The 21,687-nt window shown below is 37.5% G+C and overlaps 1 protein-coding gene across 1 annotated transcript in view; it reads left to right on the top strand.

The window, feature by feature from the left end:
• Positions 1-2,968: 2,968 nt before the first annotated feature.
• Positions 2,969-21,687, top strand: part of ADAMTS5 (ADAM metallopeptidase with thrombospondin type 1 motif 5) — a 48,675-nt gene continuing 29,956 nt past the window's right edge. The window contains exons 1-2 of the mRNA XM_039357760.1: positions 2,969-4,268; positions 17,022-17,154. Coding sequence (XP_039213694.1) covers positions 3,189-4,268; positions 17,022-17,154 — 1,213 coding nt within the window. The 5' untranslated portion in view covers positions 2,969-3,188. The remainder of the gene's footprint in view (positions 4,269-17,021; positions 17,155-21,687) is intronic.

A 21,687-nucleotide genomic window follows, 5' to 3' on the forward strand; every position in this document is an offset into this window, starting at 1 on the left:
GAAAACATGTGTATTTCAAAACTCACTTTTATGTTATCAACATCAATAACTGTTGTGTTGTCAGCATCAATTACTACCCCACCTTCTGTGTTTTGCTCTGGTCTTCTAAAGAGAGCTCCATATAGCACATGTTGTAGTAATCAAGCTGTAATGCATCCAAGGTGTAGATAAGTGTCATCAAGTCCAAACCAGCCTTAAAAAGCTGTCTGTGAAAGAGCAGGCTGCTTTGTTACAAATTGCAGGCACCTGTGCTGCTTTCTGCCCATCACTAGCACAGGAGAGTTGCCAGTACAGCTAGGACCTTGAAACAGATTGAGAGTGGTAGTAATGGGAGATGTGTATTTTGACATTGGAGATAGTTTGAGCTGACATAGTGGCTCAGAGTTACTCTGAGCTTCCTTGCCTGAAGTGAACTTGAATTTTGATTGTTCTCTCCCATCCTAGTAGCTCCATCAGTACCTACTCAGTATCAAATCAATCTGCATTTGCATATGAACAAATGCTTTGTATTCTTTTCAGTTATGGAATCAATATGGGAAGACTCCAGCAGGATACAAAGGAAAGAATCCCATTCTTTTTTTGTCAGACCTATGAGTGTTTTAATAATTTGTATGGAGGAATGATCACAAAGGAGTTTGGCACCTTGCCCATTTGACTATTTACCACTTGCATTTCTACTTTCCACTTGCATCACACTGTGGTTTGTACTGGTATGGTAGCTGTAAGTGTTGTCCAATGCACAATTTCACATGAGAGAGGTTATACTAAGTGTATCGAGCCTTGCAGTATTGGAGAAGACTCTCGAGAGTCCCTTGGACTGCAAGAAGATCTAATAAGTCAATCCTAAATGAACTCAATCCTTTAGGACTGTTCTCTGGAAGGATGGAGACTGAAGCTGATGCTCAAATACTTTGGCCACCAAATGAGAAGACAGGACTCACTGGAAAAGATTGTGATGTTGAGAAAGAGTGAAGGAAAAAGGAAAAGGGGATGGCAGAGGATGAAATGGTTAGATGATGTCATTGATGAAGTGGGCATGTGTATGGCCAGGTTCTGGGAGACAGTGGAAAACGGGGGCCTGGTGTGCTGTGGTCCATGGGATTATGAAGAGTCAGACATGACTTAGCAACTGAACAACAACACTGGGCCTTGCAGATGAATATAGTAAATGTGTGTGTATAAGACTGTAAGAATCCAGTGTTATGGGTAATGTAACCAACCATCTTATAAGGTAATTAACTCCTTTAATAAAACTGATACTGGTTTGTATTAGTAATAGTTGTAAGAAATAGGAAATTAGAAGCTAAGTGATGTCTCAGCTGAATTGGCTCATGATCAATGCCAATATTAAGCAATGACAGATTGTGCTTGCTTATATGACTTACTCTTCATGAGTCCTTAATGTTACTTCATTTTCCTTAGTTGAAATTTAGATGGCGTGCTTAAGATGATTGTGACAGCCATGGATCAAAGTTTTGCCCTTTACTATGTGAGTCATACATGTGCTGCACATAAAAAATGGTGGGATTTTGTCACACATTCATAATTATCTTTATTTTTATTAGATTTTAATATGGCCTTACAAGGATTGTGTGACATTTAAAATGATGGTGATAAAACAGTAAATAAATAAAGAATATCTTAAGGCATTTGCCTTAGTGGAGAGAGGAAAAGGTAGAGAACGAATTCAAATTAACATTAAACTAATTATTATTAAATTTATATGCTGCTTATCTTGTGGTTGGAGGGGGCTCTGAGTATCTTACAAGGTGATAAAAAATAATCCAGATATATTGCAGTAAGAATTAATTCTTTGTTTGCTGAAAAATTGAGGAAATTACAGACCTTCCAAACGGTGACTGTTGCTTTGGATTCATGGTGGAGAAAGGGTAACACGACTTCAAACTAAGGAAACAAAGGAAAGGTTGGGTGGCTTAGTTTCTTTTATACCAAATTCTGGTGAAATGATGCTGCTTTTCCATAGAAGTGTAAGGCTCCTTTAGACAAGATGTTGGTGTCATAATGGATATTCTTCATTAAATTCGTTTGCTACCCACCTGACCACGAGGAGACTCGTGGCAGTTTACATCATTAAGAGTCTTTCACTGTTTGCTAAAAAAAAAAAAAAAACCCCACGAATATCTTATTTTCTTTTTCTCTTTCTGCTTACTAAACTTCTGCTGAGAAATTCTGAGCAAGAGTTCCTCTTTCTCCTCTGCCCACGAAGTTGTCGCACCGCCTCACCGACACGGCTCATAACGAGAGCAATGTCGAAACTGGCCGGACGGAAAGAGGGGGCTGAGGGGAAAGTATCTCGTCAACCTGACTGCTTAAGAAACAGCCTCCTCCCCCCCCCCCAAAAAAGGACGCTGCTTGAAACGATTCAGAAGGAAACTTGGGATTTCTCCCCTTTCATATTCAAACGCCGCCTCCCGGCTTCCCCCTCCCCCTCCCCGCCTTCTCTCTTCCTTACCTCCGTGACCCCCTGCCCCGCTCTTCTCTCCCCCCCCACCCCCTTCCGAAGGAAGTGTGGGAGTGGATGTTGCGAAGCTCTCCCTTTAAGAGGCAGCCTGCAATGACGAATTATTGAAATTGCCATTGCAGGATGGCATTCCGCTATAAATGCATTGTTCCACCTCCTCGCATCTTCACAGCGCTCGCCGGGTTCTTCTGGTTCGCTTCGGCAGACTGGGGCTAACCGCCGCCGCCCGCGAACTCCAACGAGGGAAGCTCGCCACTTTAACCTGGGACGTCTGCCTCTCCCTCCCCCGCGCCCCGCTCCCTCAGCCGGCAAGCGAGGGCTTGCTTTCTGCCCTCCCGCTCCCTCGCTCGCTCCCCTTCCTGCCCGCCAAATACCCGGGAGAAGGGAGAGTAGCAAGAATAAAACAGGGGGAAGGAAAGAACCGAGGGCTTCCTCCGGTCGGAGTGGCCGCAACTGATGCTCGGCTTTCTCAGCCGGATGACTCGTTGGCCGCCAAGTGAAGTGTGAAGTCTTTCAACTTCTCCCATGCCTGCTGGCGGCGGGAAGCGCGGCGTCTCTCTCCCCGAAGCCAGTGAGAAGAACCGAAGCTGTTGTCGCTGCCGCCGCCGCCGCCGCCTTTGCAAACGCTCGGTCTTCGCCCCGCTCCTCCGTCCCCTGCCCGGCCATCGAATCGCCGGCCCCGGAGCTCAGCACCAGGCAACTGAAGATGGTTTGGTTGCTGCTGCTGCTGCTGCTGCTGCTGCCGTTAGCTGCGAGCTTACAAACCGCCGCCGCCGCTGCTGCCGCCGCCAGAGTTTCCCCAGCAACTTCAGCACCTGCCTATGATAAAGCTTTGCAGCAATCCAAAGCGGCAGCGGCGCCGGGGACGACGAGGCTTCTCCGACCTTTCTCTTTCCGGGAGCAGCGTCCTAGCGGGGTAGTAGAAAGCATAGATCAGACCTACTCCGGAGGAGGCAAGGTGGGTTATATCCTCTACCTGGATGGGAAGCGCTTCCTCTTAGATCTGGAGAAGGACGCGTTGCTTGGAACCGCCGAGCAGCTTCTCCAGGGCAAGGGTCACTGCTACTATCGGGGCACGGTGGATGGGAGTGCTCAGTCTCTGGCAATCTTCAATCTCTGTGGTGGCTTAGAGGGCTATTTTGCGGTCAAGCACGCCCGCTACACAGTGAGACCTTTGCTCCGGGGCAAAGCTGCGAGAGAAGAGGAAAAGGCTTCTCAGGACTGGATCTATGGGGATGCGTCTGCTCAGATACTCCATCTCTTCTTCAGGGATCATTTCAGCTTTGAAACGCTGCCTTCCCGTCCCAGCTGTGAGACTCATGGTTCCTCCAGGACCCCACTTTTGGATGGAAAGAAACTGACCCAAGGGCAGGAAGGGAAGCTGGAGATAGGTCTGACCACCAGAATGGCACATTCCCCTATCACTATTGCCCCTCCGGTGGACTCTAGGAAAAGAAGGAAACGCTCTATCTCTAGAGCCAGGCAGGTAGAACTTCTCCTGGTGGCTGATGATTCCATGACCAAGAAGTATGGCAAAGGCCTCCATCACTATTTGCTCACCTTGGCCACCATTGCTTCTCGGCTCTATGGACATGCCAGCATTGAGAATCACATCCGCCTGGTGGTTGTGAAGGTGGTGTTGCTGGGGGACAAGGAGAAAGGCCTAGAGATTACCAAGAATGCAGCTACCACACTCAAAAACTTCTGCAAGTGGCAGCACCAGCACAATCAATTGGATGATGACCATGATGAGCACTATGATGCTGCTGTTCTTTTCACCCGTGAGGTAGGTTAGGAAAAGGGCCTTCACTGAGGGAGTCTAAGAACACCGCATTCCATTTTCAATACTGTTTTCTGTTTTGTAGCAGGTATGTCAGGTGCTGCTTTCTCCTGAACTTCATGAAGTTAATAGTGAGTTGCGGTTGTATTTGAGATTCTGGTTTAACTTGTGTTTCTATTCATATTAACACTTTGCATATGCTGCTCTAGTGGAATACTAATGAAAAAACAAATGAAATTTAAATATCATATAATTACCACTGGAGGATCCAGCAATTATTGCACCTATAAATTAGTTATTTCAAAGAAAGGGAAGGTGTTATCACGCAAGTACCTTGATTATCGGCTTCCTTGACATCTGATTGCAGAAGCATCAACGGGGACTGTGAGGACGGGCAATTGACAGCATCATCATAACTGTAGTGCTGAAAGTTGTATCCCTTTTGTATGTATGTTGTGACATTGCACATACACACAAAAACAATGACTGATGTGATGCTAGAGATGCCACTGTAGAAATTAGGAAATGGAATAGTGTCTTATGGATTCAGTCTCCAACTACAATTGTCTGAGTAGCTATCCTTGGCTTTTTATAAACATTAGATAAATTGGTCTCCCATTAGATTTACTCAGAATCCACTTAAGTTGGAAATTGATCTTTGACTCTAACACAGAATAGGCATGCCTAATACTTCATGATAATGTCATAAAATCCTGATATAAATCTGCTATGCATATCTCATAACATTTATGTTTTTTATTTCACCTGGAACCTGATAAGATATTCTATGCAACTTCTACTCTCTGAAATCTTACTCTAACCGATTTTGCTAATTCAGCTTCTGGAACAATTCTGTAAGCCATAGAATGTTTTCCATTTTAAAGTTGGCACTTAAGTGTGATACATTAAATTTCCCTTGGGGATTTAACTTAACCAGGTACATTGCCATGAGCTATTGCTGAAGGTTGCTGAAATATTTTTTTTTTAAATGTGCTCAATGAAATAAGATATGAATAGAAAAATGAGTAATCCATCAGATTGCATTAATATTCTTTTTCCCCTTTAAGTGCTTTAAAGTTATTATATAAATGTGACATAAGCAAGCAAAAGGATTCATAGTCTCTTTGGATCAGAGCCAGATTTGCATCTGTTGAGATTAAGTGAGAACAAATTGTGCGATACAATTTTAGGAAGCTTACAGCCTCCTTGCATAGCTGCTGGTGACTTTACATGGCATTTTCAGCATGGAGGGAAAGTAGTAATAAAATTGGTGAGGCACAATATGTGTGGTTCAGGAGAGACGAACATAAATTCAAACCACATGTAAACACAGCCGCAGAGTAGTGCACCAGGTTAGGTGGAGGGTGGGGTTGCAATACCTCACTCTCCACAAAATAGAAACTGGTTTTCCAGTCTGCCAAGTCTTATTCCTGCTACTTTTGGAATGAGTTCTGAATGTTGTTTTGGAAAGATTGGCTAAACCAGTTTGGGGGCATGGCTCTGGTGTGGCGCATGTGGCACTGTTTGTGTAACAGACCATCTTGTAAGAAAAAAAAATGAGTTTTTGCTTCAAATGTCTTGTTCTGAGTGTTCTTCCACTTCTCCTTTCAGAAAAACACATAACTTTCCATTAGTTCCCTTCCTCTGCTACAGCACTGGAGAGTGCCAGAAAAAGAAGGGCTTGGGATAGTTTGTGGAATTAGGTACTCTGGTTGAGGGAGTAGCGAAAAAAATAATAATACCCAAGCTGTGTATTTTTTTCTGTTACTCTAAATACTTGAAATATTATGATGTTTTAGTCGTGCTGTACTTGTGCTATATGTTCTTGAAGTAAATATAAAAATACCCTTTGAACAGAAAGTTTCAGGACAGGAAATTGCCCCCATATTTTGCAGGTTTTAACTCCAGTTTTAAAAACATAATTTCATGCACAGTTAAACTCTGTTGACAAATGTAATCTCAAAAATTAGGTAACAAATTGTTACTTACTCTAACTCTCTCAATGACCTATTTTACATCTTGTGCCAATCCATAATATGATTGTTTGGTGTTTTTCTCTTGTTTTGTTGCATTATGCAGCCTCAGCCAATTTTTCTACAAATCCTAGTTAAGCAAACCATTGTTTAATAAGATGTGTGGATTCAGCCATTTCTCATGAACCAAGAAGGTGATAACTACCTATCTAATTACAACAAAAAGCAGCTTTCTCTTAAAACAAAAAAAGCAAAAGTTGAGGTATACTTTGTGTTGAATGAATGTGAATGTGGCAAACTGGGCTATAAAGACTACATCTCTCCACCCATATATCATATTGTACAAATTGGGGGTTGTAAGAATGAAGACTAATCAGTTTAGTAAAAGGATATGAAAATAAATTAGATACCATTATATTTTATGTAGTTCATCAAGTTACATGAGTCATTTTATGTGCACCCATCATGATACTTAACTTAGCTTCACTGACTTTTAAGATAGATGTTTGCCAAAACATACTTGTTTTATAGATATTGTTTGACTACTACACCATGTAATTATAACAGTATTCATATCATGTCTCATTTCAGGTTTGGCAACATGTGGATGATATAAATTGGGTTCATAGGTCATATTTGTTTTAACCGGGATTACTTAAACCCCAGTAGCCTGATTTACACATAAAACTGAGGGCTCAATTATGATTTACAAACCATACTTAATGAATTACACATCATGCTATACCAACACTGCATGATGGCATAGCACAATGAAAGAAAACTACTGTAGCATCTGTTCATTTCAATCAAGATAGCTCAATTTGTTTCAGCTGAAAATTGTGCATTTTAAATTCACTGCAGATTTGCCAGTGAATTGTTTCAGTTGGAAAAATTATGTTTGTTCTATCTAGGGATAAATAAACAGGTATGCCTGGAAATGAAGAAATATGTTTAGGCCCTCATTTAATGTATTTGAAGGAGAATGAATCACTGCTCATGGTGCAGAATGTAAACATAATTAGGAGTTTAAAGATAAAAATGTCAAAAGGAACAGCTCAAAAGGTGTAGGTTTTTCTTTTTCTTTCTGAAGTCTGCTTTTTTTCTTTAAAAAAAATAGCTATTTTTTTCAATGAGACAAGCAGCAGCATCAAGATGATTATTCAACTTTTGCAACTCTCTTTTGAATGCATAAAGTAGGTTCCTAAACAACTAGACGCTTAAGCCCAAATGCGAGTCTGTTGAGTTTCTGTACACTATTTCTTCTAAACAGTTTGTTTTTCAGTTATTTTCCATCCCGTTGATTGCAAAGTTAATATTCGCATACAGTATATTCAAAATAGCACATTAAGTTGAGGCAGGTGTCTTTGAGACAGCAAAAGGTACGTACATATAAAATTTGGACATTGCTACTGAATAAATTTAAATTGATCTTGCTATCAGATAGCAATGCTATGTCAGAAATCAGATGGTGCTTGCTAAATAACACTGCTTTTTTAAAAAAAAGGATAATAAGCACATGATTTCTTTGATCTTTCTTGAATTCAACAGGTTTCAAATTTTATCTTTTGACACATTCTGATTTTAAACAATGATCATGATGCAAACATTCATGGATCTTCTTTGATAGGACCCATTCTTCATCAGAGACCAGTGTCAACCTGAGATAGGTGCCTATATTTCTGGGACTTAGAATAAAATTGTTGACTTTTGTTCTAAAAGAAATGCTGGAAAGACAACCTTGCAGTATTTCATCTAGAGGTACACAACAGGCAATGTGGGAGCTCCTGCCTTGTCTTGGTTCCTAGGATTTCCACAGTGTCCAGTGTTTAACAAATTCCAGGTTTTGCTTTATCATTGTAAATATTCTATTGTTTATACAATAGTGTATCAAATATCCTATTTATTAAAGAATACTAGTTTGGTACTGTTCATATAGTTAAAGTACATTGTCCTTATATACTTCTAATCATGTAGGATAAAAACATTTTCTTTTTATAGTAATCATAACCCAGATATACATATGTCACCACAAAGCTATCTGTAGAAAAGTGTTTCTTTTGTAAAATTACGATCAAGTATGCTGAGCACTTTAAATCTGAATAAGTATCTGCCTTTCAAGAGGGCTTTATATGCTAATGTTATATGCTAATATTATAGGACATAATGTAATGTTAAAAGAACAAATCAGTACTGATGTAAAGTAGTTATATAAAACAAATCCTTAAATACCTATTTCATTATCTAAGAATGACAAACAAACATTAACCTGATTATTTGCTTTTATAATTAAAATATTTTATAAAATCATAGATTTGGGAGGAAAAAAGCACACATTTGGCTATCAAATCTATTGTCCTATTCAGGAATTCAGATTAAAGGCCGCCTCTGTTTTAAGACATCCCATAAAGAGAAATCCATCATCTCCCACACAGGGAGCAATTTAAATCACAGTAAGCAATTGGTTGCACTGTCCATCTGCTCTCTTAGGGAGTTTTTCTAATATTCAATTATATATGCCTCCAGTCTGCAGTGACAGGAGGCAGCTCTTTTTAAGTTTTTGAAAGATACAATAATGTCCTTCCTTACTCACTCATGGCTAAACAAAAATCTCTCCCATTAAGACTTAGTTTCCAATCCCTGGCCATTCTTGTTGTCTTTCTTTTTTTCATTTATTCTAATTGGTTGAATTCTTTTTATGGTATACCGCAGTGCCCAGAACAGGACAGAGTATTGAAGGTGAGCAGAATAGAGTATAATAATTATTTTACATGATTTAAAAATTATGCCTTTTTGTAGTGTTTATCTACACCTGACATCTTATTTTGTTTTCTAGGATTTCTCAAAGATAATTAATTCATGTCAAATTATCATCCTTCTCCTTCAGAGAATTAGCATACAATCCAACAATCCATCCGGTCTGGGAGATCTGAACTCTTTCCAAATCAGTAGGTTTTCTCTGACTATACTTTTTTCATACTCAGATTAAAGTAGCCTTCAGTCTTCTTTTCTCAGATTCTTATATTAGATATTCTTACCTTAGATAACAACTAAAATAGATTTTCAGTATCTACTTCTTGTTTTATTTATTTATTTATCTTTTACTCACCTTTACCAAGGGACTGGGATATTATTTCATTTCCTGTTACTTTGAATAAATCTAAAATGTTCTTTTTAGCATCTTTCACTAACCTCTATTCATCATGACCTTCTCCAGTTATCTTCATTGTCATTGTAAAATTATTGTCAGAATTAATTGTGATTATATTTTTACTTATTCTTTTTAGATAATCTTACCTTTCTTGAGCCATTGGCTCCATTATCTTCTCCTTAGATGAGAAGATACTTACTCTTTTACTCTCAATATCTTGAGGTTTTTTTTATAGGCTGTTTCTTTATGTTTAAGGTGAGCTTTTCAGTAAGTGTTTCTCCCTCTCTCCTTCTTACCTTTGATTCAATATTGACTCCTGGTGACTGCTTGGACTAGTCCCTACAGTTTTTTTGGCAAGATTTTCAGATTCGGTTTGCCATTGTTTCCTTTCTAGGCTGGAGAAAGTCTCAGAGTCACCCAGCTGTCTTTCATGTCTAAGGCGGGGTTAGAATTCAGTGTCCCATTTTCCAGCCTGATGCTTTAACCACTACACCAAATAAGCTCTCCGTCTGATTTTCCTTGTTTTATGAAAAATCCTATGGCTTCAATCTTCCATAACTGCCCCCAAAGGGATGAAAATACTGGATTTATTCATTCCTGTATTGTCTTGATAATAGTGCCCATATTACCTGTCTCCCCATGGAGATATCATCAACAAATAAAGTATGGGCCCTGGTGAGAATAAAGTCTCCATATTTCTTTTACCTAATAAACTTGAAACAGAGACATCAACTTAATAGCATAGGTTAATAGGAGTGAAGAATTTATTATTTCTTTGTACCCTCCTCCACTCTCTAAAGTAGTAGAAAGGCAAGTCAGAGGTCTTTTGAAAGGACTACCCTCAGCAGATTTTTCTTACTCAGCATACATTTGTCTTGGATCACTGGATCATGGGATCACAATACAAATTACATTCCCACAAAAGTACTATAGAGAGCCTTAAAAAAACAAGATTGTGGAAAGTATCATCTATAACTTCTGTTTGTTGGATGGTTGATAAGATAGTTTAACCTTTTGTTTTTCTATCACTTCTGTAAAAGTTAATGCTGGGTATCATAATTCATATTCTTTACTAATGAGTGGCTTCTTCCTTATCTCCCTTCCCCCATATACATCTTTTTTAACTGTTTCGTCACAATCTGTGTACACAAAGTTAATTAGGTAACAGAGTTTTTGACCAAATAGCAAGTTGGATGCTTTTATGATAAATGTGTATCATATGCTTAGTTTCTTATAATTTACATTTATCATATAGTACATCACTGAAAGATAAAATTTGTTATCACAACATGAAGATTGCCAAATCATACAATGTTAAAAGAAGATTATACAAATACTGGAGGATTCTACTATTGATAGTAGAAACAGCAGACTTCTTGATATCAGTTGCTGAGGTAGAGCTGAAGAGCTTCTCTCATTCTTATGAACTTCTTATAATCAACTGAATCACTAAATATTTAAATTTTATCTATTATTTGTAAAAAAAAAAAATTCCCACTCCTATCAGTATGATTTAAAGTCTTTTTAATCTTATCTAGAGCTACAGGTTGATTGGTTATCTCATCTCTTTACAGTATTATTTTAGTGGTACTATCAGGATGGTGCATTAAAAATAAAAAAAAATGTCAGTCATCCTTCATTGATTAAATTAGTACAATGTGACAATTAAAATGTCATCTTTTTCTCCTTTCAGTGGCTATCAAGAATAAGATATTTACTGAAAGCAACACAACTTTTTGATTTTGATTTTTGGAAAGCAAAGGGCTAAATCCCCAAAGAATCCAGGTCCTTACTGGGCCATCTCTATATTGGCTGCTTGCTTTCCAACAATCATATAGCACATTTACAACCAACATCCTGAGATGTGCTGGTTGTAAATAGATAAGTGAAAGAAATACTTCCAATTATACTTCTTTGAGGGTTAAGAGTAAAAAGCTTAGGATACTTCTACACATGATATTTGCTGCAATCTGAAGTGCTCTGAATCTCTGTAGTATTGCAAGGTTGGCTAAATTTGAGAGCTGAGCCAATTTATTTCAAGGCAACATGAAACCTCTGCCTCACCATGTTTCCTGATTTCTAAGTCTGAGGTGTTCAGACTTCAAGGGACATCCCGATTTTTTTTAAACTCCTTCTCACAGAAACTTTTTTTTCTGTGTGCATATGACCAGACAAATATAAACAAAGTGAAGTAAGGACATGAGTGGGATCAGTAAAAGCAAACCATTTCTCTTTTGATGGAGTGGATATAGGAGGTTGTTTGTTTGTTTGCTTACAACATTACATTACAACATTAATTTTGGCAGAAGCGAAGATAAGATGATTGTGATTTTTCTTCAAATTGCTTTTGAGGCATTTGGGAAAAGAACCAGCAGCAATGTAAAAATGCCTATAATGAAACAATAAATTGTCTACGTAGGTCCTTAATCTGTATTATTAGCTAATATAGATGCCAATCACCATAGTAAGCATTTGATTGTTTATTTGATTATGTTCAAGATTATTATTCATAAGAGAAAAAAAGGAAATAAGCATATGAGCCAGCCAGTTCATATGTATAATTTAGGTAGCATAACATAAATGTAATCACTCATTGTTGTTAGTTGTGAAGTCATGTCTGACCCATCGCGATCCCATGGACAACGTTCCTTCAGGCCTTCCTGTCCTCTACCATCTTCTGGAGTCCATTTAAGCTCACGCCTACTGCTTCAGTGATTCCATCCAGCCACCTCATTCTCTGTCATCCCTTTCTTCTATTGCCCTCAATGTTTCCCAGAATTAGGCTCCTCTCCAGTGAATCCTTCCTTCTCATCAGGTGGCCAAAGTATGTGAGTTTCAATTTCAGGATCTGGCCTTCTAAAGAGCAGTCAGGGTTGATCTCCTCTAGGACTGACCGGTTTGATCGCCTTGCAGTCCAGGGGACTCGCAGGAATCTTCTCCAGCACCATACTTCAAAGGCCTCAATTCTTATCCTAATAATTCCATACTACATAATAGTTAATAATATATAGTATTACAGTAATAGATATTTTATCTGCTTTGTGGAAATGTTGGATGCCTGATTTTCCCAACAGAGTATGGTGTTATAATGGGTGCCAAATGTGTGTTTATGTGTATACTGGTCTACTCGGATCACCTGTTTTTTTGCACTTGATCAGTGGAAATGGGGAAAAGACAGAGAAAACTAAATAATTATTCTTTCCCACTTAGTAAAAGCCTATTAGAACACTTCTATCAATGAAGCGTTCACATTGGATACTCCCATAGGCAACCATGTAAAGGTCAGAGAGAGTTGCATTAAACTAGCAGTCACTTTAATTTTTAAAGATTTGGACATAACAAACAGGGCACCATGAGGTTTTTTTAAATACAACAACAGATGTAATTAAATTTAATTTTAATTAAAATGGATTATCCAGTTTTTCTAAAGAGGTCAAACATTGACTGCTTCCTAAATTCAGCAATATAATATGCCAAATCTAACAACTTTCTTGAATGAAGTTGAACAAATGCAGTTGTGGAAAGATATGGACAACTATAGAATAACAGTAATTTAAAAACAGAGTCTCAAAGTCTCTGTCTACATTTTGTAAAATTCAATAAAAATTCACTAAGAGGTTACACATTGGTGGCTAAGCATCACTACTGTGCAGGATATTAATAATATCATCTATTGGTGTATGTAATTTTCATGGAAGTGGTAAATTAGTAAAAGAAATCTTTGAATGAAACAAGATAATCTAGGATTTGAAGAAATAAGGCAACCTGCTGATAGATTTTCTGGCCGGTTTCTTGTAAAAACATTATTGAAAAGGCACTTACTTAACGACATATTCTATAAAGAATGGAATTGGCATGATTGGAATGACTCCTAGAGAGCATCTGAACTGTTTTCACAGGTGCTGCTTTTAATCAGAGTTTTGCCCCATTTACTGTCGTAAGCCATTCTTGAACATACTGCAGATTGACTCTCAAGCCTCTGCTGTGAATAATGAGGCATTCTCCCATTCACTTTGGGGGCAAGAAACATCTTGCACAGTCATATAACGTATTTCTGTAGAAACACAAAGAATAAGCTCTGCTCACAAAAAAGCTGTGACCTTAAAGTTCTAGATTGTATAGTAGACACACACATACATACTTATACAATATACAGTGTATAAACATATACTTACATAGACTGTGTATGGAATATACATTTGCTATAATTAGCAGTACCACAGAATGATAGGAGCCCTGCAGAATTCAACAAATGAGGAATGGTGAGCAGCCTTTGAGCATTTGCTCCTCCATTATAACTTTTACAGGACTCTAGGATGACTTTCATCCAGATTATTTCATGTACTTTCAAGTACATTATTCAGTATTTGAATGATAAAGAACAAGGTTGCATTTCATTTTTCTCATTTTTTTAAAAGAGTAAATTTACCAAATTTAATCTTTCATCATAGATTTAGTTTCTAGCATTTAATATTTTTTGTCTTTTTTTCTTTTTTAACTCACACCAATTTATCTGAATTTGAAGTGTGAACATAATACTCATAATGAGGTTTTGATCAGTTCATAGTTAATTGGAATAATTATTTATGTAACATGGAAATGATAATCCTGTAATTGCAACATAAACTTGCATTTTGCAGCTACAATTAGTCCTTGCTTAATGATGATCATTGGAACTGGTAACTCATCACTAAGTGACATGGCCATAATATGCAATGTCATGTGACTGCCCCAACTTATGATGGCACTGTGGCAGGTGTCATTGTTAGGTGAACTCCATGTAGCCGCAGTGCCCCCAGTTATATGATCACCATTTGTGACTTCCTGCCAGGTTTCCTATTCACTTTGCCTGTCCAAAACCATTACAGATGGTGATCACATGACTGTGGGAAGCTGCAATGTCATGATTGTGAGCCAGTTGCCAAGCCCTTGAATCATGATCACATGATTGCAGAGATCCTGCAATTGCCACAATAATAAAGGCCAGTCAAAAGCCCCCCTCATTCCACTGTTAACTTTGAACAATTCCTGAATTAAACATCATTCAATGATGGCCATCTGAATATTAAGGTGCTCATTAATATTCCCTTATGTTTTAAGATAAAAGTATATTTGATAAATTCCTAATATCATGAAGGCTTGTATTATGATTAACTTATTCCATTTTTCTATGGGTGATAAATTCAAGTTAAGTTAATCCATATGTGTCCAAGTTGCAGCATCTTGATCTTGTGGAATGCCATGTTTTAGCATGTCAGGAATTAACCTAGCCTCATGATAAGCCTGTGCGCTCTTCCCCCCACCTGTCATCCTGTCATGTAATCACAAAAGAATCAAAATTATTTACTTCCGTTTCAGAATAAGTATTGGTTGCCAGTTCATATTTCATGGGGAGAATTACAGAATTTGGATAAATTATTCTTACATTATATTTTCTTGTATGCCATCTGAAGGCAAGCATCATTGATCCTATATAAGTCGTATTTTCCTTTTAAACATTCATTAAATTAATAAGGATATCTAATGATATACAGTGCTATATTTAGTATAAAAATCAGGGATGCAGGTTGTCCTTAAGTTGTATTTTTACCAGATCCTTATTTTGAAAGACAAGTCAGAGCAAGATAGCACTACAATATTGCTTCACAAGACTGTTAAACAAATACAGTGGAAAAGTTAATTATAAAGAATGCATAGTTTTATTATCGTTTATCTCTAAAATGGAGTTAATTTTGAAAGTACTCAAAAGGCTTTTCTTTTAATGTTTTTTTTTGCTCATTGTTATTTTATATATTTACATTTTTGCATCCACATTTAGGAAAGTATGTAGCAGAAGAAATTCTCATGTTGGCTAAATAATTGCATAGTACCAATTGTGCCAGGAAGAGTTCATCTCTCTTCTTAGTACCTAAGCTTTACCCATCTGCCATCTTTCCAGAATGTTTTCCTTGGCCAAGAATATCAAATCAACAGGGACCATTTTTTTCCCTGCCAGTCAAGAAAAGATAGCCACAAGCCAACAAGTATGTTTCATTAAAAGATGCTCACTTTGAAGCAGCAAAAATATAAAGAACAGTTTTGCTAACACAGATGTCCACAAAGTGTAATTACTTTATAATATATTTGATGAAATAAATTCTCTCCCAGCCCAAACAGACTTTTCATATCTCCAGGAGTACTAGACAGCAAACGCTGCAGATTAGGAAATTTTAATACATTTCATATATATTCATATTCCTAGTACAGTTAAACAGTCCTACTCTTTGATTTAACCATTCACAAATAATTAGTCCTTACTTTTGTGGAACTCACAAATAACACAATTAAGCACTGAATAATAACTCCTAACGTCATAATAACATTACATGTTCCGAATTGCCATTTAGTGTCCATTTATTGCATTTTTACTTATAATTGCTAAATTTCCCTATGGGAAGGAAAAAAAGACATGATTTAATATAAAATTAAAATATGACAGAATCACTGCACATAAATGCTCAACTTTCTTTATGAATATATGCATAATTTATGCCTTGTCCACCAGAGACAATTGTATTCTCCTTTTTCTCCTATTTTATTATTATATGGAAATTGTTTATATGGAAATTGATGGAGTGGTTAAGGTACCAAGCTAGAAACCAGGACACTGAGAAGCCTGCGTTAGGCATGAAGCCAGCTAAATGATTGGGCCAATCATACTCTTTCAGGCCTAGGAAAAAAGCAACTACAGAGGTTTATTCATGCAATCACGAGGATTCAGAGGCACGCCTTCATCTTCCAGTATTCTTAATGATTTTGTTATCTCATCAGCTCCTTATCATGTAAGTTGACACTAAAGTGAGTTCAGTGACTGTATTCCAATCATGTTTCTAAATCATACTGAACTTAGGCCTTCCAGCTGTAATAATCATTAAACACAATGATGTCATTCTTCTTACCTGAGATTAACGAGTTAGAAGATGTTAGAAGAAAAGAAGGGGAATGTCCCAACAAAAACTTTTCTTTTATATTCTGTATAAAAGAATCTCAAGTTGGAGATTATCTATAGGAAAGGCTCAGGAAGGATTATAGTGTATAAGGTTATCAGTACTGACCTTCATCAGCAATCATCATTGCATTACAAATACATTGTAATACTGTTCCTGGTCTAGAATTGCATACACAGAAATTAGTCTTCCCTCCAATACACCATTGCAAATGCTACAATTTATTGGAACATTGATTTCTTAAAATAATAATTGTATAAATGAAGGCAACTAATTCAAGAGGTGGCATTACTCTTTGCAATAAATGAACAGTTTCAGTTTGATTTTGGCAACCAGCAGTTAGGATTTTGTGGTCCTTGAAGGAAAAGTCCAAAGGCAGATTCCCCTAGCCTAGTGCTCTAGACCATTGAAATATAATTTCTCTTGACTTCTTGTTAGGATTCCTAGCTAGGAATTTCAGTCACAACACATTTGCAGGGCACCATCTTTTGACAGGATGCTCCAAAACATAGCTATTGATGAATTTGTCCTTATCTTGGCTATAATGCTTATTTGGCCTTACTGTTGGTAATCAGACTGCAGTTCAAAACTATCAGGCCCTGTGGGTGCAAACTGTGCTTCAAATGCTTTCTTTCCCTTCCTTCCCTTGTAGGATTTATGTGGGCATCATTCATGTGATACTCTGGGAATGGCTGACGTTGGAACCATATGCTCTCCTGAGCGCAGCTGTGCAGTGATTGAAGATGACGGCCTCCATGCGGCTTTTACAGTGGCTCACGAAATTGGTATGCAGCGCCTTTTTTTTTTTTGTTCCCTTGCCAAATACAACACTTGTAACAGCTGCATTAGAAACCAAAATACCTTACAAGTAATTCCAGATTTTCCCCTGATTCAGATATTCAGTTGGGGATTAAAGCTGTGTGCATATGCCTGCACTTTGGGGTCAATTATTAGTGAACTGAAGGCAAGCAAAGGTACACAGGATATCCTTCTGACAATATCTCTTCTAGGAACTAGCTGCAGTGGCAACTGGAAAGCTTCTATCTACACAGAAAGTTTTTAAAACATATATGTCTAATCTATAAAGACGTTAAGCATTCTTATTAGTAAACTGGGTTATTTAGTAGATACTTGTATTCCTTCAGATCTAAGGTAAACAATTGGTCTGTTTGTGCTGTACTACCTTATTCTTCTGTACTCATAAAAAGTTAATCAGAAATTTTGATGAAAGGAAACTCTTTCTCTATAGGAATTCATTATTACTGTAATATAATGTTTAGGGCAAGCTAGGTAAAGGACATAATATAATTGAAATAATCAGCACTAGTTCATCTAGAATTCTAAATAATTATAAATAGACTTAGAAGGACCAATCACTAGGAATATTGAAAGTATTATCTGACCTAAAAAGTGTTTGGTTGATGTTAGCTTTCTAGAGCTAAAGCATTTAACAGAATAACAGAATAATATAAATTGAAGGGATCTTGGAGGTCTTCTAGTCCAACCCCCTGCTCAGGCAGGAACACTTTTACCATTTCAATAAATGGTATACTGTAGAAGAAAGAGATTGGACAACCATTTGTCTTAAAAAATTACCATATCCTAGAGATAATTATATTTCCAATAATCTACTTATAATATTTGCAATGTCATCCCTATAAGTTTTTAAGAAAAAAAAAGGATACAGTGCAGTGATGGGTTGTTTTGTACACATCCTTGGTTTAATTTGGAAGTGGTTCATAAGTAGTGTGTTTGTCATGATATCTTCATCTTTTAAAAAGCATTAAGAAGTCAAAATCATTCTGCAGGTTTTATTTTTTTTAATATACATAGCAATATCTGCACAGAGAACAAATGTTTTGTTCTTTTGCGTTTGTACATGAAATTTGTTGCTTATGGCTACAGAAACAATACAAGGTCTAGCCTTGTTCAAATTCATGTCATTGTTTTCTGTCATGGAGTACTGCATATGAAAATGCATTTTGTCACAGTATGCCTCTCCCAGTTAAAAGCAGAGGTTTCATGTAGAGAAAATAAAGGCATTAGCCTCCTTAAAAATTCCACAAAATACTCTAACAACAAAGATAAAAGATAAAATATAGGGTTGTAGAGACTATAACATTCCCATCTCACGTTCTGTGGCCATTTCAGGGCACTAGAAACATCTAGAAATTATCGTTGTTTTTTATAAATTAAGTATTCTAATTAGTGAATTACGATTGTGTTCTACTTATAGATTTTTATGATTGTGCAAAGAGTTTGCCAATAGGCTAGCCTTTTAGCAAAAATATAATAATGAATGTAAATCCAATATCGACTGGATTTATGGCTTATTCTCATGCTACCTCTTGTGACTGAAAGGTATTTTATTAATCATTTTTAAGGCTATGTCTACATGATGCTACCTTCATCTCATAACTAGCCTGTTACTGAGTCAACCTTCAATGGTCTTCAGTTCTATAGTAGTTTGGAAGTGGTATTTTCTATCTTCTCCCAAGACAAACTTCCCAAGCTGACAATCAAAGACACTTCAGGGATGAACTTGAGATGACACAGTCAAGGACAATGATCTGTTTAGCTTTAGCTGGCCATGCAGATCTGCTGTGGGAATGCTCCTACTCCAACTGATTGCCAGACATCAGGTGCTTCATCTGTGAGACTATATTCCATTCTCATACTGGAATATTAAACTCATAGAACAGTAGATCAATTATCTGCTATTTGATCTGTTTGTGTATATGCAGCATATAATGTATATGTGACACATGTGCTGGAGAGATTGTAAATGCACGCGCGCGCACACACACACACACACACACACACAGACGTAAAATGGTGCATGGGAGGGAAAAAACCTGTATTCCCCTGGAAAATTGGACACAGACAAAACAGAAATATTCAGAGATTCTGTCTCAAGCTTATATAATAGTAGTAGTAGTAGTAGTAGTAGTAGTAGTAATAATAATAATAATAATAATAATAATAATAATAATAATAATTCGCTATTAGTCAATTGCAAAAGGCGGCCTTATTAGGAACTGCTTCCATCCTGCGACGATATCTGTAATACCATCAAACATCCACATCTGCCTATCCCAGGTCCTGGGTAAGGACTCGATAGGTAGACAAAATGCCAAATCCAGTCTGAACATCTGGCTGACTGTGCGATGATCGATAATAATAATAATAATACAAATAGAAATAGAAAGACTGTGGCAAAAGCAAGCAAGGGTAGTACCAATAGTGATAGGCTCCTTGGGTGCAATCCCCAATTTGGCATTGACAAATTCGCTATTAGTCAATTGCAAAAGGCGGCCTTACTAGGAACTGCTTCCATCCTGCAACGATACCTGTAATACCATCAAACATCCACATCTGCCTATCCCAGGTCCTGGGTAAGGACTTGATAGGTAGACAAAATGCCAAATCCAGTCTGAACATCTGGCTGACTGTGCGATGATCCATAATAATAATAATAATAATAATAAAGTTGGAAGGGAATTTGAAGGTCATCAAGTCCAACCCCCTGCTCAGGCAGGAAACCCTATACCATTTTGAACAAATGGCTGTCCAGTCTCTTCTTAAAAACTTCCAGTGTTGGAGCACTTACTGCTTCTGGAGGCAGGTTGTTCCACTGGCTAATTGTTCTAACTGTCAGGAAGTTTCTACTTAGTTCTAGGTTGCTTCTCTCCTTGATTACTTTCCATCCGTTGCTTCTTGTCCTGCCTTCAGGTGCTTTGGAAAATAGCTTCACTCCCTCTTCTTTGTGGCAGCCCCTGAGATATTGGAATACTGCTATCATGTCCCCCTTCATCCTTCTCTTCATTAAACCAGACATACCCAATTCCAGCAACCGTTCCTTATATGTTTTAGCCTCCAGTCCCCTAATCATCTTTGTTGCTCTTCTCTGTACTCTTTCTAGAGTCTCAACATCTTTTTTACATTGTGGTGACCAAAACTGGATGCAGTATTCCAAGTGTGGTCTTACCAAGGCATCGTAGAGTGGTATTAATACTTCACGTGATCTTGATTCTAACCCTCTGTTAATGCAGCCTAGCACTGTGTTGGCTTTTTTGGCAGCTGCAGCAAACTGCTGGCTCATATTTAAGTGACTGTCCATTAGGACTCCGAGATCCCTCTCACAGTTACTACTATTGAGCAATGTACCCCCTATACTATACCTGTATATTTGGTTTTTCTTGCCTAAATGTAGAACCTTACTTTTTTCACCGTTGAATTTCATTTTGTTAGATAGCGCCCAGTCTTTTGTACAAAGCTTGAGTGTTTTGTATTTCAAATCACTCTTCTCATCGCCCAGAAAGTTCTGAGGAGGCTTGGTTGACATGAATGTCTTCTATTTCTGTAAAAGAAATGTACTGATTCAAACTTACAGTAATTATTTCATAATTCACTAGGACTCCCAGGAGATCAGCAGTCCCATCAGAACAAGCACACAGTACATAATAAAAAATTAAGTCAGAGTTGACTCTTAGTAACTTTATAGACAAATAATCTGTCCCTAATTTGGTCTTTCAGTGGTGCAGCCATCATCTCTATAACAGAGTCCATTCACCTTGCTGTTTCCTCCTCTCTTCTCTTTCCTTCCACCTTTCCCAGCACTGGAGCCTTTCCAGAGAGCTATGTCTTCACATAATGTACCACAAAGTAGGATAATTTGAGCCTAGTCATTTGTACTTCACAATGATGATGATATTTAAACATTATTAATTTTAACTTTTATTTTAAAAACAAGGCTTGAAGCCTCAGTCCACCCCTATCACAGATTCAGTACAGTAATTTGTTATGGTTCTCCAACTGGGTGGGACAGGAAAAGATAGCAGGAATTCTCCTCTTGCTACCTCAAATTATTGTCTTGAAGCTATCTAATGGTAGCACTGCGGAGGTGTGGTAAAGATAATTTGTGAGGGCACTGCATTTTAAATTGATACATTTTTCTCCCAATTTATGGATAGGAGGAAAGCACATTAATAGGGACATGAAAAAAGCCCTTCCATCTCTTTTCTCTTCATATGTTAAAAAAATGTACAGACGTTTATAAGAAACATCTGCTGTGGCTCTCTTCTTACAATGTCTATTTTTTCTGAAGTTGTAGAGAAGATTTATAGGCAAAATGTACATGATTATACATCTCCCCATGAATATAAACCTTGATCATGCAGGATATATTCTCCTGTGAAGGTTGCTATTGCATTTAATCATAGAAGATTGAACCCAACAGATTTGGCCTCTTTGAAAAATCCTATCAGGTTTTGTATGCTGCTGTTTTTAGGACCGCTTTATATGCTGCTCATAGAATT

Source organism: Crotalus tigris, unplaced genomic scaffold, assembly GCF_016545835.1.
Source record: "Crotalus tigris isolate CLP2741 ecotype Arizona unplaced genomic scaffold, ASM1654583v1 scf7180000018944.1027768, whole genome shotgun sequence".
NCBI lineage: Eukaryota > Metazoa > Chordata > Lepidosauria > Squamata > Viperidae > Crotalus > Crotalus tigris.